General features: G+C 40.1%; 1 protein-coding gene across 5 annotated transcripts in view; it reads left to right on the forward strand.

Moving 5' to 3' along the window:
• FBXL2 (F-box and leucine rich repeat protein 2) overlaps positions 1–15,660 on the forward strand; it is an 83,268-nt gene that overhangs the window by 10,506 nt on the left and 57,102 nt on the right. For all 5 annotated transcript variants that reach the window (XR_011563204.1, XR_011563205.1, XM_070777324.1 and 2 more), the window contains exon 2: positions 7,913–7,974. Coding sequence is in view for 3 of the 5 variants with exons in the window: in XM_070777324.1 (XP_070633425.1) it covers positions 7,913–7,974 (62 nt within the window). In the remaining 2 variants the exon portion in view is untranslated. The remainder of the gene's footprint in view (positions 1–7,912; positions 7,975–15,660) is intronic.

A 15,660-nucleotide genomic window follows, 5' to 3' on the forward strand; every position in this document is an offset into this window, starting at 1 on the left:
TCCCTAAACGCTTTGTAAAACTCACCTGTAACGCCGCCTGGTCCTGGGCTCCGTAGCCCCAGCTGCAGCGTGTGGCTTGTGGGAACTTAGCTCTCTAACAGGCCGTGGCAGTGAAAGCACAGACCTAACCACGGGACCACTGGAGTCCCTGGTCTGGACTTGCGCTTGTTGATAATTTCTGAATTACTGACTCAGTTTCAGTACTGGTAACTTGTCTATTCATATTTTCTGTTTCTTCCTGTTCAGTTTTGGGAGATTGTACATTTATAAGAATTTGACCATTTCTTCCAGGTTTTTCATTTTATTGAGATATAGTTGTATTAGCCTCTTATGATCTTTTGTATTTCTGTGGTATCATTTGTAACTTCTTTTTCATTTCTGATTTATTGATTTTTTTTTTTGATGAATTTGGCTAAAGGTTTATCAATTTTGTTTACATTTGCAAAGAACCAGATTTTAGTTATGTTGATCTTTTCTGATTTTTTAAAGTCTATTTCATTTATTTCCACTGTGATCTTCATGATTTCTTTCCTTCTACTAACTTTGTGTTTTGTTTATTCTTTATTTTTTAGTTCCTGTAGGTGTAAGGTTAGGTTGCTTGAGATTTTTCTTGTTTCCTGAGGTAAACTTGCGTTGCTTTAAATTTCCCTCACTGCTTTTGCTGCATCCCATAGGTTTTGGATCTTTGTGTTTTGATTTTCATTTGTCTCTAGATATTCTTGATCTTCCCTTTGTTTTCTTTAATGACCCATCGGTTGTTTTGTAGCATGTTGTTTAACCCCCATGTGTGGGTGTGTTTTTATTCCTTGTAGTTGATTTCTAGTCTCATAGCATTGTGGTTGGAAAAGATACTTGATATTATCAGTTTTCTTAAATTTACTGATGCTTGTTTTATGGCCTTAAATGTGGTCTCTCCTGGAGAATGTTCCATGTGTGCTTGAAAGACTGTATTCTGCTCCTTTTGGGTGGAATTCTCTGTATATATCAGTTAAGTCTGTCACATCTAATATGTCATTTAAGGCCAGTGTTCCCTTATTGATTTTCTCTCTGGATGATCATTGATATATGTGGGGTGTTAAAGTTCCCTACTATTATTATGTTACTGTTGATTTCTTTTTTTTATGTCTGCTAATATTTGCCTTATGTATAAAGGTGCTCCTATGTTGGGAACATATATATTTATGAAGTTTGATGTAAAAATTTCTCAGTCGTGTCGGACTCTTTGTGACCCCATGGACTATACAGTCCATGGAATTCTCCAGGCCAGAATACTGGAGGGGGTAGCCTTTCCCTTCTCCAGGGGATCTTCCCAACCCAAGGATCAAAGCCAGGTCTCCTGCATTGCAGGCAGATTCTTTACCAGCTGAGCCACTGTTTTGTTCTTGGATTGATTCCTTGATCGTTATAAAGTATCCTTCTTTGTCTTTGTAACAGTCTCTATTTTGAGGAAATTTGTTTTGCCCCATATAAGTATTGCTACTCCGGCTTTGTTTTGATTTCTGTTTGCATGGAATACCTTTTCTATCCCCTCAGTTTCAGTCTTTGTGTGTCTCAAGTGAGATCTGAAGTGAGTCTCTTGTAGGCAGCATAAATAAGGGTTTTGTTTTGTATCCATTCAGCCCCTCTGTGTCCTTTGATTGGAACATACAGTCTATTGCAGTTAAGGTAATTATTGATGCATATGTTCTTACTGCCATTTTGTTCATTGTTTGGGGGTGGTTTTATCTTTTTCTTTTGTTCTTGTTACTTGATGACTAGTGTTATGTTCGGATTTTTTCTTTAAAAAAATATTTATTTATTTGGCTGCACGGGGTCTTAGTTGTGGCATTCGGGATCTTTGCATCACGTGGAGTCTCCTGTTGCAGTGCACGGACTCTCTGGTTGTGGTGCGCAGGCTCAGTAGTTGCGGCGTTCAGGCTCTCTGTGTGGGGCACATGAGCTCCGAAACACACAGGCTCAGTAGTTGTGGCGTTCAGGCTCTCTGTGTGGGGCACACGAGCTCCGAAACGCACAGGCTCAGTAGTGGTGCCATGTGGGCTTAGTTGCTCTGCAAGCACGTGTGATCTTAGTTCCCTGACCAGGGATCAGACTTGTGTCCCCTGCATTGCAAGACGGATTCTTAACCACTGGACCACCAGAGGTCCCTTTTTCTTTGTGCGTGTGTGTGTGTGTGTGTGTGTGTGTGTGTGTGTGTGTATGTATTAGGTTTTTTGATTTGTGGTTATTGTGAGGTTTTTTAATAGCAATCTTAATATATGTGATTAAGTTGCTGATCTCTTAATTTCAAATGCATTTTTAAAACCCCTCATGATTACTGTTTTTTTTTATATCATACCTTTAATTTAACTGCTTTGTGTATCCTTAACTGCTTAAGGGGCTTTGATGTAGATGTTACTGGTTTTGTTTTTAGCCTTCCTTCTCTCTGTGCGTGGTTGATTCCCTGCCTTTACTGTATGTGTGTCTTTACTGATGATCTTTTTCATTTTGTAATTTTCATGTTTCCAATTGGGGCCTTTCTTTTTTCACCTAGAGTAGTTCCTTAGTATTTAATATAAAGCTGATTTGGTGGTGCTGAACTCTTTTAACTTCTGCTTGTTGATAAAACTTTTGATCTTTCTATCAAATCTGAAGGAGAGCCTTGTTGGATATTCTTGATTGTAGGTTCTTCAATTTCATCATTTAAAATATATCACTCATCTGGCTGGCAGAGTTTCTGCTGAAAAATCAGGTGATAACCTTATGGGAGTGCCCCTGCTTTACCCTTGCTGCTTTTAAGATTCTCTCTTTATCTTTATTTTTTGTCATTTTAATTACAATGTGTCTTGGTGTGTTCTTCTTTGGGTTTATCCTATATGGAACTCTCTGCCTTTCCTGAACTTGGATAAGTGTTTCTTTTCCCAGTTTGCAGAAGTTTTCAGCTGTTATTTCTTCAGATATGTTCAACCCCCCCGCTTTTTTTTTTTCAATTTCTCTTCTTTTGGGACCCCTATAATGTGAATATTAGTGTTCTTGATATTGTCCCAGAGGTCCCTTAGACTGTCCTCATTTAAAAAAATTTTTCTGTTCAGTGGTCATGATTTCCACTACTCTGTCTTCCAGCTTGCTGATCCATTTTTCTGTATGTTTTAATCTACTGTTGATTCCTTCTAATATATTTTTCTTTTTAAAAATTAAAAAAAAATTAATTGGTAGAAAATTGCTTTCCAGTGTGTTGGTTTCTGCCATATGATGTGACTCTCTATGATATATCTATGATATATGATTATGTATATATCCTCTTCCTTTTGAGCCTCCACCTCGCCACGCCCCCTCCCCCAATCCTACCCCTCTAGGTCACATAGAGTGCCGGGTTGGGCTCCCTGTGTTACAGAGCAACTTCCTACTAACTCTTACACATGATAATGTATGTATGTCAAGGCTGCTTTCTCAGCTCATCCCACCCTCACCTCCCCCACTGTGCCACATGTCCATTCTCTACTAGGTTCATCAGTACGGTTTTTCGGTTGGTGCAAAAGTAATTATGCTTTCAGATCCTGAATGTTAAATCGTCATAACTAGGCTCAAACACATCTTTATTAGTCAAAATAGGAACCATGACAATCAACATATTTTTGCAAATGAGAAATGTTTGTTTATTCCTGTAGCATAGAAAAAAAATCTGTGCTTCCAGATACGATGAACTCTTGGAAAGCATTTTCTGCATCCTCCTGGTTGTGGAAGCATTTTCCCTGCAAAAAGTTGTTGAGATGCTTGACGAAGTAGTAAGTTGGCAAGAGGTCAGGTGAATATGGCAGATGAGGCAAAACTTTGAACTTTGTTCAATTCATTGAACTTGCGACATGTTCATTATGTGACGTGGTCAGGCATTGTTGTGGAGAAGAATGGGTTCCATTCTGTTGCCCAGTGCCAACAGCAGGCGTTGCAGTTTTTCCTGCCTCTCACTGTTTGCTGAGCATGCTTCTCAGATGTAACGGTTTCACCGGGATTCAGAAAGCTGTAGTGGATCAGACGGGCATCAGACCACCAAACAGAGACCATGACCCCCATTTTTTGGTGCAAGTTTGGCTTTGGGAAGTGCTTTGGAGCTTATTCTTGGTCCAGCCACTGAGCTGGTTGTCATCTAAAAGGCACTTTTCATCACACGTCACAATCAGATCAAGAAATGATTCATTGTTGTTGCATAGAATAAGAAAAGGGGACACTTTAAAGAATGGTTTTATTTTGATTTGTGGTCAGCTTATGAGGCATCCACTTATTAAGGTTTGTCACCTTTCCGTTTTGCTTCAAAGGCCAAATGATTGTAGAATGGTCGATGTTGAGTTCTTGGGCAACTTCCTGTGTGGTTGTAAGAGGATCAGCTTTGATGCTCCTCTCAGTTGATCATTGTCAACTTCTAATGGCCAGCCACCACGCTTCTCATTTTCAGGATTCTCGTCTCCTTTGCAAAACTTCTTGAACCACCACTGCACTGTATGTTCATTAGCAGTTCCTGGTCTGGGTGCATTGTTGATATTGCAAGTTGTCTCTGCTGCTTTATAACCCATTTTGAACTCGAATAAGAAAATTGCTCCAATTTGCTATTTGTCTAAGGTCATTACTGTAGGTTGTCTAAAATACATATAAAATAAACAATAAGTAATAATTCATTAGCAAAAAGCATAAAGCAAGAATTATGCATTAAAATGATGTATAACATAACCACATTTATATAGAAATGTATTCAAATATCTAATGGCAAAGTTCAACAATGCAAAACTGAAATTACTTTTGCACCAACCTAGTAGATTCCACATATGTGTGTTAATATGCGATGTATGTTTTTCTGACTTACTGCACTCTGTATAAGAGGCTCTAGGTTCATCCACCTCACTAAATCCAACTCAAATTCATTCCTTTTTATGGCTGAGTAATATTCTACTCTATATATGTATCACATCTTCTTTATCTATTCATTTGTAAATGTACATCTAGGTTGCTTCCATGTCCTGGCTATTGTAAATATTGCTGCAATAAACATTAGGGTACATGTGTCTTTTAGAATTGTGGTTTTCCTTCTAGTATATTTTTCATTTCAGGTATTGTATTCTTCATCTCTGTCTTTTTAAATATATTTTTTCTCTTTGCTAAATATTTTTAACTTCTTGTTCTGTGCATCCATTATTCTCCTGAGTTCTTTGATTATCTTTACAGTCATTACCCTGAACTCTTTTTTGGGTGGATTGCCTGTTTCCACTTCACTAAGTTCTTCTGGGGTTGTATCATGTTCCTTCTCTGTTACCTCATTTTGCCTAAGTTGGTATTTATATTTTCACGTGTCTGGTAGGTTAATACATATCTTGACCTTGGAGAAACTGTTCTGTACAAGATGTCCTGTGTTGTCCCCGGCCTGTATGCTCTCGAGGTTTCCCCTGTGAGGGCTGTGTGGGTCCTTCGTTGTGGCAGGCTGACTGTGTGGGTGGTCTGGTAGGCTTGATTGGCCTCTCCTCTAGTTGGTTACCCGCCCGTGCCTTATGAAGAGGCTGTTGGGGCCCAGTCGCCAGGCAGCTGACTGCGGTGCCCCAGGAGGCCCGGGCTAGTGCCTGTTCACCGGTGGGTGGGTGCAGTCAGGGTCCAGAAAACTCTGGGGCTGTTGTCCGTGTACTACTGGTGGGTGAAACCAGGTTTTGGTTTAACGCTGGACTACTTATGGTCTGAGTCAGGCCCTGGGGTCTGACCGGAGTGCCCAGGGATCACAGAGCTGGTGTCTGATAACTAATGTGTTGGGGGGTGGTGCGGGAGGTGTTTCCTGACACAGATATGGGGTCACGGGCATTCTGAGGCTGTGCTGGCCTGCTAGTAGGAAGGGTCAGGGCCAGCCGGTCCCAGGGTAGGGTCTGGCCTGCTGCGGGCAGGCCGGCTCTGCAGACTACGGCTCTCTTGCATCTCGTGTCTGCCCCCAGGTAGGTGAGGCTTGTCTAGAGCCTGGAGCAGGACTGCTGGACAGTTTGGCTGGTGCCCGCCTGTGGGTGGGTGAAGCTGGGTCCTGTCCCTGTGACGGGCAGGGCTACGTCTAGAGGCGACTGTGGTCTCAGGGAGTTTTAGGCGGCCTGTCTGCTGACAGGTGGGCTGTGTCCCTGTCCAGTTAGCTACTTTGCCTGAGGTGTCCCAGCACTGGTCCCTACAGGCTGTTGGACGGGCCAGGTCCCTCAACGGGGCCTGCCAGAGCCCGTGTTCGCCCAGTAGGAGGAGCTCCCAAGAATGGCCTCTGCCAGTGTCTTTGTCCCCAAGGTGAGCCACAGCCCCGCTTCCCCCACCTCTCCAAGAGACTCCCTGAGACCAGCAGGCAGGTCTGGCCCTGGCTCCTGTCCAATGACTGCTTTGGCCCCGAGTTCCGGAACACGGCAGGTTTTGTGTGCTCCTTTCAAGAGCCTTCTCCGTTTCCCTCAGTCCTTAGGGACTCCCAAGGCCAAGCCCCACTGACCTTCAAAGCCAGACTCTCTGGGGGCTGTCTTCTTGCTGCCTGACCCCAGGGCTGTGGAGCCTGATGTGGAGCTCGGCACGCTAACTCCTGGGAGAACCTCTGCAATGTAATTATCCTCCAGTTTGTGGGTTGCCATCTCTGTGGTGAGGGACCTGGTTATTTTGCCCCCTCCTGCCTGTCTGGTTGTAGTTCCCTCTTTATGTCTTTAGTTGTAGATTTTCTTCTGGTAGGTCCTGGTCTTTTTCATGGGTGCCTGTGATTTTGGTGTGCTTGTGAGAGGAGGTAAGCTCACGGTCTTTCTGCTTTGCCATCTTGGCGAGTCTCTCCTCCCCTTCTGTCAGTTTTTTCAAAGAAACAACTCTTGGTTTCATTGATCTTTGTAAAGTTCTGGGGTTTTTTACTCACAATTATTTGTTGTGAAATAACAAATTATGAGACATGGAAAGAAAGAAAAAAGTGTGACCCATGGTTAGGAGAAGAGCTTAGAGAAACTGAGTCAGTGATGGGCCAGATGTTGAACAGTTGGAATGGATGAACAGTTGGAAAATTTTAACAGGAAAATGGAAGACTATAAAAAGATATAACTGGGAATGCGGAAGTGATAGTACCGCGTTAGAAGTTAAGTTTTCATTCGGTGGGCATAACAGCAGACTGGATGTAGTTGGCAAACCCCAAGTAGAATAGGTACAAAGCTGAGAAGCATTGCTGACTCAGCACTGTTAAATCTTCCAGTTCATGAACATGTAATGTGTTTCAGTTTAAGTCTGATTACTCACGACAGTGTTTAGTATAAGTTTTCAATATATAATATCATGTACTTCTTTCCTTAAATGTATTCCTAAATAGGTTTTTTCTTATGCTGCTACAAATGAGATTATTTTCTTAATTTTATTTTAAGGTTGGTCATTGCTAATGTATGGAAATACAAATTATTTTTGTATAAATCCATGGTGTATTTGTATGTTAAATGTTTCAACCTTGCTGGAATTCCGTGATTAATAGCTTTTTATGTCTTTTTTCTAGAATTTTCAGTGTACAGGATCGTGTCATCTGTAAACAGAAGTTTTATTTCTTCCTTTTCAGTCAGCATGCCTTTTATTTATTTTCTTTGCTGAATAGCCTTGCCTGGAACCTCTGATACAGTGTAGGATAGAAGTGACTGTGTGTTAACTCTTCTCTAAATGTTTGCCATTCTTATTAAATGGTATAGAATATAAACTGTATTTATGTCTGTCAGTATTGGAGAATACTGACTTCATGAAATTGGTGTCATCGGTGGAAGATCAATTTACAGTTTTGTGTTGGTTTCTGCTCTACAGCAGTGAGAATCAGTCATAATCGTATCCCTGCCTTCCTGAGCTTCCTGGGGGCCATTTTGATCTACAAAATATGTAACTTTTTTTTGATTGATTGAGGAACATTTTAATAATTTCACTTTTTTTTTTCTTTTAGGTTTTCTCGAATAATGATGAAGGCCTTATTAACAAAAAGTTACCCAAAGAACTTCTTTTGAGGTAAGTGTAGGGATTTTGTATATGATTCGAAATGTAAAGATTTAAATATTTCGTATATGATTCAGTCATAAAGTTCCAAGACAGTCTCCTTTCTCACTGTGAGTCCATAGCATAGAAAAACAGACAGAATTAGCCTAACTGACTTTCTGTTTTTGTTTTATAGAATGCTGTTCAGCTTGTTGTTAACTTTTACTTGGTCTAATCCAGAATGTACTAAGTATGTACGTAGCATTGGTCTGGATTCTTTTTGTAATGTGGTAAGTATTGTAATAATCTTCAGTAGGTGACACTGTTTGGGTTTCAGTAGATTATCTCACAGTAACGCGAGGAGAGATTATTAAGGCTGTGAGCTCCTGAAGTTATAGACATTTAGATGTTTTCTGATAAATTGATTTTAAAGTAATTATACTATGAGTTCTTACTGAGTACTTAAAATGGTGTCAGCCCACATATTGATGTTATCCATTTTATGAGAATTATGTGCTAAGGGACTACTGTAGAACAGGCCTTTTGTCCTTTATTTTTAGCATTACAGAATATACAGGTAATGGTATTTTGCTTGGCATTTTGCCAAGTAAAGCTGTCAACCAACACTTGTTGATCCTCAGACACTGCAGTTTCCTTTCATACTCAGCAAGCATCAAGGAAACCTTATTTTAGTTTTGGGTGTTACATTTTAATTGTTAACAAACAGTTAATACATGAATACATGATCATCTTAGGAGTGGCATTTCCCGAACTTCTCATATCAGTAATGTTTCACAAAACGAAACAAAAAAAAACAGGTTTTGTGATCAATAAGTATGGGAAACGCAAGGTAAACAAACCAATTTCTTTACTGCATGCCCTCTCAGAGCCTTAATAGGCTAATATGCATGGTGATGCTCCCAGATGAATAACTGTGGCATTTCAAACTTACTGACCTTGGAACTCTTTTAATAATCCTTGGAAATTTGCGGGGGAGATGCTGACATACAGTAAGAAATTGACTAGCTGACCCCATTCCCTGCCTGTCTTAATCTCATAACATGCAGGGGATGTGTATGTGTGTTCTGTTTACATGCCGGAGTTGCTCTGTAAGTGCAACGGACTGCTCACCTTTGCCGCCTCAGTGTTTTAGACTCCTGTTCTTGAGTCTGGAATGGGGGTGAAGACTTAGTGTCTTGGGGTGATGATCACATTTTAGGGGCTTCAGGATGGCATTTCATTAGTCATCAGGTGTTGCCATGAGCTCGTTCTGCTCAGTTAATAAAAAAGAAAATTAAGTCATGGCAGAATCATATGAAAGATACAGCAATTACGTTTTATTTGAACAAAATAAATATTTGCTTGGCTAAGAGAGAATATTCTTTGGGTATAATGACCATTTTAAAGTTCCGAAAGTGGTGACAAGGAAGGAGGAATATGTTTATCATATACACCCACACGGCCCTGGTCAAGCACAGAGAGCTGTGGAGCCAGCGTGGTTCGGGTGGGCCGGCTGTGGCCGTGCGGCTGTAGGGGTGCCATCCACAACAGACCAGAGTGAGCGGCGTTTCCAGAGTCGTGCAGTGTTGCCCTCTCGGTCTGAGCACTTTTCTAGCACAGACATCAAACCTTAGTGTGAATATGTCATTTATACCCCGGGAGACTCATAACCAGCTTCAGGCCGACGCACATTAGTCATTCAGCACTGGAGTGTGATTAAACTCCACCCTTCTCCTGAATACTGCTGCTCTTTGTGACTCAAGGCTGCTAACTTAATATTTTTTCCCTTCTGGTAGAATTAGCTCTTACACTGTACTCAGCCATGGTACTGTTTCTACCTATTGACCAAAAGGGAGGAGGAGTTGGAGTGGGGAGCGCTGTGGAATTATATAACTTTGTGTGCTGGTGTGATTTCTGAACTGCTGTTTTAAAAATTTTGATTCTTTTAAGGATCCATGATGGACTCAGCTTTCAAAAATCCTGGAATCACAGTTTTTGAATCATGCTAAGGCTCACACATAGATCATTTTTTAAAAAAGAATTGTCATTTGAGAGCAAATGTTCATAACATGTTTATTCGTAGATTTGCATTCCCACTTCTTTCCTTATTTTGGAGTCTGTAAGGGGAAGTTAAAATTTAAAGGACTGCCGCGGTAGGTCTTCTCTGACTCTTGGGTCTCAGACCTAACTCCAGCCAGATTTTAATTTTTGTTGGCCTTTAAATCATTTCTATCATTTTACTCTCAGATTTTCTGTTCTCAATAGTAATAGCTTTCCCTTTCCCACCTACTCTTTTTAAGCAAAAGTTTGAAGAAGAGTTTTAGCTAGGTTGCCAAAGCAGACATCTTTGTCGTACGTTAATTCCACAACAAAGTGAATGAGTGCCACAGAGTCCCCACCTCACGAAGCTTAAGTGCTGGTTGCTTTTGCTAAGTTCAGTGATGTCTTCATACTTCAGCCTGTCTTCAGCTTACATTTTTACTTCATATTGTGAACTTCTTTGTGACAGAGCAGACTGTTGTTCCTGTTCTTATTGAATTCCTGTTTACTTTCCATCTTCATCAATAGGTGTGAATTCTTTGACTTTATGATAATCTTATTTACTTGCTGCCAAAGTCATTTTCTCCTCTGCCATTTTTTACTGCATCTGTTGCTACCCTCTTATATTCTCTGCTCGCCTCCGTTACTGATCAAATCCAGTGAAGTCTGAGCTTACTCTCTGGAACCATTAACAAGCATAACCTAGAATTATGTACTCCATCACTTTATATCACTTCAAATCCAATCAGAAAAATCTGTTTTTTTAATCTGATCATCTTATTTCTAGTTTTAAGATCCCTCAATATTCTTCATCACTTTATATCACTTTGAATCCAGTCAGAAAAATCTGTTTTTTTAATCTAATCATCTTATTTCTAGTTTTAAGATCCCTCAATATTATTAATTCACGGACTCCTTCTGCTACCCAATTTTAGTTTGTTACTAACAATCATTGACAATTTTGCTTTCTGTCCTGGTTTCACTTATAAAATAAGGATGTTAAAGTTTTCCCTCTACCCTTCACGCACACACACAATTCAACAAACAGCTTGTAATTTTGCTGTTCCTGGAATCAGTTATATAATTCTTATAATAATGGGAATGTATAGTTTGTTATAATCTCTGTATCTGTTACTGAGTTGTGTTGTCCTTGCTTATACTTGTCTTCATTGTTATTGGATATATTACTTTTGGAGCTTGACTTGCTTGAGATTTCTACTCTCCTCATTTACTGGTTGTGTGACCTTAAAGTGACTTCACTCCCCAGGCCTAATTTCCCATATCTGTAATAGTAATAGTTCTTACTTTAAGGGGCTCTTGGTAGCTCTGAGCATCTGGCATTTAATAAATGTTAAATAAATGTTTTATTATTGTATAATATAAATTTTGGGTGTCTGAGTACTTAATAAATACTGTTGACAGTAGAGTTAGTTTTCATACAAACAGTTGATAAAAGCAGGCTATCCTGATATGCATCTTAACGTATGCTACTGCTAACGATCTCAGTAAAGGACCTGGTTATTAAGCGAGTTAATATGGCCTGCTGCTTCATTTCATCAACTTGCACTAATTTAATCTCAATAGAAATTGCACACTACCATCTGACATTAAACTGACAACTTTTGGCGCTTGAGCGGAGTAGTGGTGGTAATTATGACAACTGATAATTATTTTGTATTATTAAGAAGGCAGTCTCTTGGAAAGAACCATTCCTCTTGAGAAAAGCAGTCGGGCATGAGCAAATATTGGCCCACAATTCAGGTTTCAAACTGTAAGATTAATTTGTTTGACGTTAAGTTTTTACTTTTCTTATGGGCTTCCCGGGTAGCTCAAACAGTAAGGAATCTGCCTGCAGGGAGACCTGGTTTGATCCCTGGGCTGGGAAGATTCCCCTGGAGAAGGGCATGGCAACCCACTCCAGTATTCTTGCCTGGAGAATTCCATGAACGGAGGAGCCTGGTGGGCTACAGTCCATGGGGTCATAAACAGTAGGACACGACTAAGTGACTCACACACACACACACACACACACACACACACACACACGTGGTTGTTTTCGGATTTTAGTGCTGAAATGAAAATGCATGTAAACAGCTTCATAGGAATAGGGAGTGCTACATGCAGTAAATATTTTAAACATTGTGAGAAGACATGGCTCTTGTTAGTAATGAATAATAATGAAAGAAACCTTGTTAGACATATTTTTAAAAACCAAATCACCATTATCTATGTAATTTTCTTTCCTTTTAAAATGTATGTGGATCCATGACAAAATTAAGTCCTCAGTGTGTTTGTGGGCTTGATGAAGAAGGATTGATTGCCCCAAACAGGAGAGCTGAGCCTAATAATTTTGGCAAATGGAATCAACTACATAATTACATATAATTTGGCAGTTTTACTAGTTTGCTAGGGAAAATTATAAAATAACTAGCACTTAAATTTTTAAATTTCCCTTTTCTAAAATTTATAAGCCAATTCCATGAGTGAAAATAATTGTGGTTTTTGTTGTAATTATTAAGTTACAGCCCAGTGCCTATCTGTGATCAAGGGACCCTGGGGAGCAGTGCAGTAAAGGGCTCATTCCTGTTTGGGGCATCATTGAATGGGCGTTCTTGCCTGCTGGCTGGTTGTAGTACTCCATGGACTTTTTCAAGGACTGGTACCTTCTGCTGTCTTTGGTGCCTTTATATATATTCCAAGGCAACCAAACAGGTAAGATGCTCTTTTAGGGGTACATACTGCAAATTGGGCCTCCCTGGTGGCTCAGATGGTAAAGAATCCACCTGCAGTGCAGGAGACCTGGGTTCAGTCCCTGGGTCAGGAAGATCCCCTGGAGAAGGGAATGGCAACCCACTCCAATATTCCTGCCTGGAGAATTCCATGAACAGAGGAGCCTCTCGGGCTACAGTCCATGGGGTCGCAAAGAGTTGGACATGACTGAGTGACTAACAAGTAGTCATAGAACTTCAAATACAGGTTTAAACATCTATGCAGATTTTTTTTTGTTAAAGAGGTTTTTTTTTCCTTTTGGTTTGTTCATGTTTATTGTTGTTTTACCTTGTATGAGGCTATACAGGACTGAATTAATATATGTTGAAATTAGATGCAGATGCTTAAAGGCCCTTCCCTCTGTATACTGTTATGTATTATTTTAAGGTTAGCATCTAAGTCCAAATCATGGCAGAGGCAAATTGTCCTCTGGTTAGGGTTATGCTTACAATTAAAACTCTGATGATGGCTTTGGATTTTTAAATCTACATTGGGGTGGCATGAAGCATGAATAGAACTCCACAGATAAGGGTGAAACTAGTATATTCTACTCTAGAGTGTTATCCCTGGAAAGTTATGTTAGAGAGCTGTTAATTTAAAAGCTGTGAATTCAGTAGTTACAACAGAAAAGACTGGCAAATTTGATTATCTGAATAGTAAAATATGGCAAAATATGCCATACCAAATATAAGCAGCATAGTGGTAGATGAAATAATTCAAATACACATTGTAGGAGAAGGCTATCTTCTTCAACATATACACAAATTATTAAAAATTATTAAGAAACAGATGGATTAACTCTTAGAAAAATTTGAAGAGGGTCTGAACAAAGGAGGAAATACAGATGGTCAGTAAATATATTGAGTTGAGTTGCCAGAGGTCATAGGCTTGAAAGGTTGTTGAGCTGTGAAAGGTGCCAGGATTCTTGGCCTCCAGAGGAGAGGAATTCAACCCAGGGCCAGTGATGAGGCTTGATCGCTCAGAGCTTTTGTGTAATGAAGTATTTTTAAAGTATAAAAGAGATAGAGAAAACTTCTGACATAGACATCAGAAGCGGGCAGAAAGAGTACCCCCCTGCTAGCCTTTAGCAGTATGTTATATACCTATCAGCAGGCTGCTAATTAGAGAAAGGAAATGTCTCAAAACTCAGAGTGGCACCAGGCCCCTCACCCACAACGTGCATTTTGAGATAACATTGCACAAGGTGAGTCATCCCAGGCCATAAAACGATTGACATGAATCTTGAAGAAAGGCAGGTTTCCAAGTAAGGACATAGTTTCATTAACACAGATCAGGAGAACAATGTTTGAGTAAAACATACTGGTTTATTGAGCCCTTTTTAGTTCTGAGTCTTAAGAGGATCAGACTTGAAGAAAGACTAGGGTAAATACATAGTTCATTAACATAGCTTAAGAACATTTCTGTAAGAAAAACGCATTAGTTAGCTCAAGGTTTGAGAAAAGTTAAGTTCAGGTGGAACCAGGTGTCTTCATGGTAACACAGAATTTTAAGAGAAACCTCCTTTTAATTATGCATCAGTTCAGTTCAGTCGCTCAGTCGTGTCCGACTCTTTGCGACCCCATGAATCACAGCACGCCAGGCCTCCCTGTCCATCACCAACTCCCGGAAAAAAATCTGAGACTTGTAGTTTGTTTCTTCCTGCCGCTTAAGAGAGAGAGAAAAAACGCCTGACACTTGCAGCCTATTTTCTCCGTTTGGAGACCCCTTAGCCTTTCTGCCTGTTACCCTCTCAGGCTGTACAAATATTTAACTTCATATAGTAATATTTGTTTTTCCAAAGTGGTCTTATCAATTTGCATCCATACAGACAATGGATAAGAGACTCAGTTGAGTTGTTCTTTCTAATTTTAAATGCTGTACGTGTCTTAAATATAGACTGACATCTCATTGTGCTGTTGATTTGAATTTCCCTAAATTCCAATGACGTTGAGCATCTGTTTATACGTTTGTCACTCACATGTGTTTCTTCTTGGGTGAGGTGCATGTATGTGTTTTTTGCCTATTGCCTATAAAAAAAACCCGTTTTGCCTACTGTTGATTATTGGTTTGTAGGCGTTGTCTTCCCCTTCCTTGTTTTGTTTATTATAGTCTGTGTTGGGTCTTCGTCGCTGCTCTCGGGCTTTCTTCAGTTGTGGCGAGTGGGACGCTGTTTCCCAGTTGCGGTGCGTGGGCTTGTTGCCGGGGCTTCTCTCGTTGCGGAGCGCAGGCTCTGGGTGCACGGGCTTCGGTGGCAGTGGCCAGTGGGCCCGGGAGTTGCGGTGCACTTGCTTAGTTGCTCTGAAGCACGTGGGCTCTTCCTGGACCCGGGATCGAGTCGGTGTCCCCTGCACTGCAAGGCAGATTCTTAACCCCTGGACCACCAGGGAAGCCCCCCATTCTTGTTCTTAATATTACTGGATCCTCTACAGGTTTTCATTCAGTTTTTTCGAGTAATATCTCAATAATCTTTGTAAGAGGACAATTGGGGGTTTTAATGATTAAAGTGAGTATTTTATTCACTTTGATGATTATTGCAGTTTTCTATTTTTTGATTTCTTTTTTATCTGACTAATTTTGCTTCTCTCCAGCTTAAAACTTTCCCTGTTGCCTTTACTGTAAAGTCCACGTAAATTGTTAAGACTTATTCTCCCAGAACTTTCCACTTACTATTTCTTACTGTATTTCCTCTCTCACTCTTTTCCAACTTTCTTGTAAACTCTGATAGCTGATTTACTTCCAGCCCCTGAAAATGTCATTTAATTTGTTGTCTCCCATAGTCATTCTGCCTTCTTGGAAGTACCAGTCTCAATTTATTTTTTATTGATGTGTAGTTGAACTACAATGTTGCATTAATTACTGCTGTACAGCAAAGAGACTCAGTTTATATATATATATATATATTCAGTTGTA

Source organism: Bos indicus, chromosome 22 (assembly GCF_029378745.1).
Source record: "Bos indicus isolate NIAB-ARS_2022 breed Sahiwal x Tharparkar chromosome 22, NIAB-ARS_B.indTharparkar_mat_pri_1.0, whole genome shotgun sequence".
Classification (NCBI taxonomy): Eukaryota; Metazoa; Chordata; class Mammalia; order Artiodactyla; family Bovidae; genus Bos; species Bos indicus.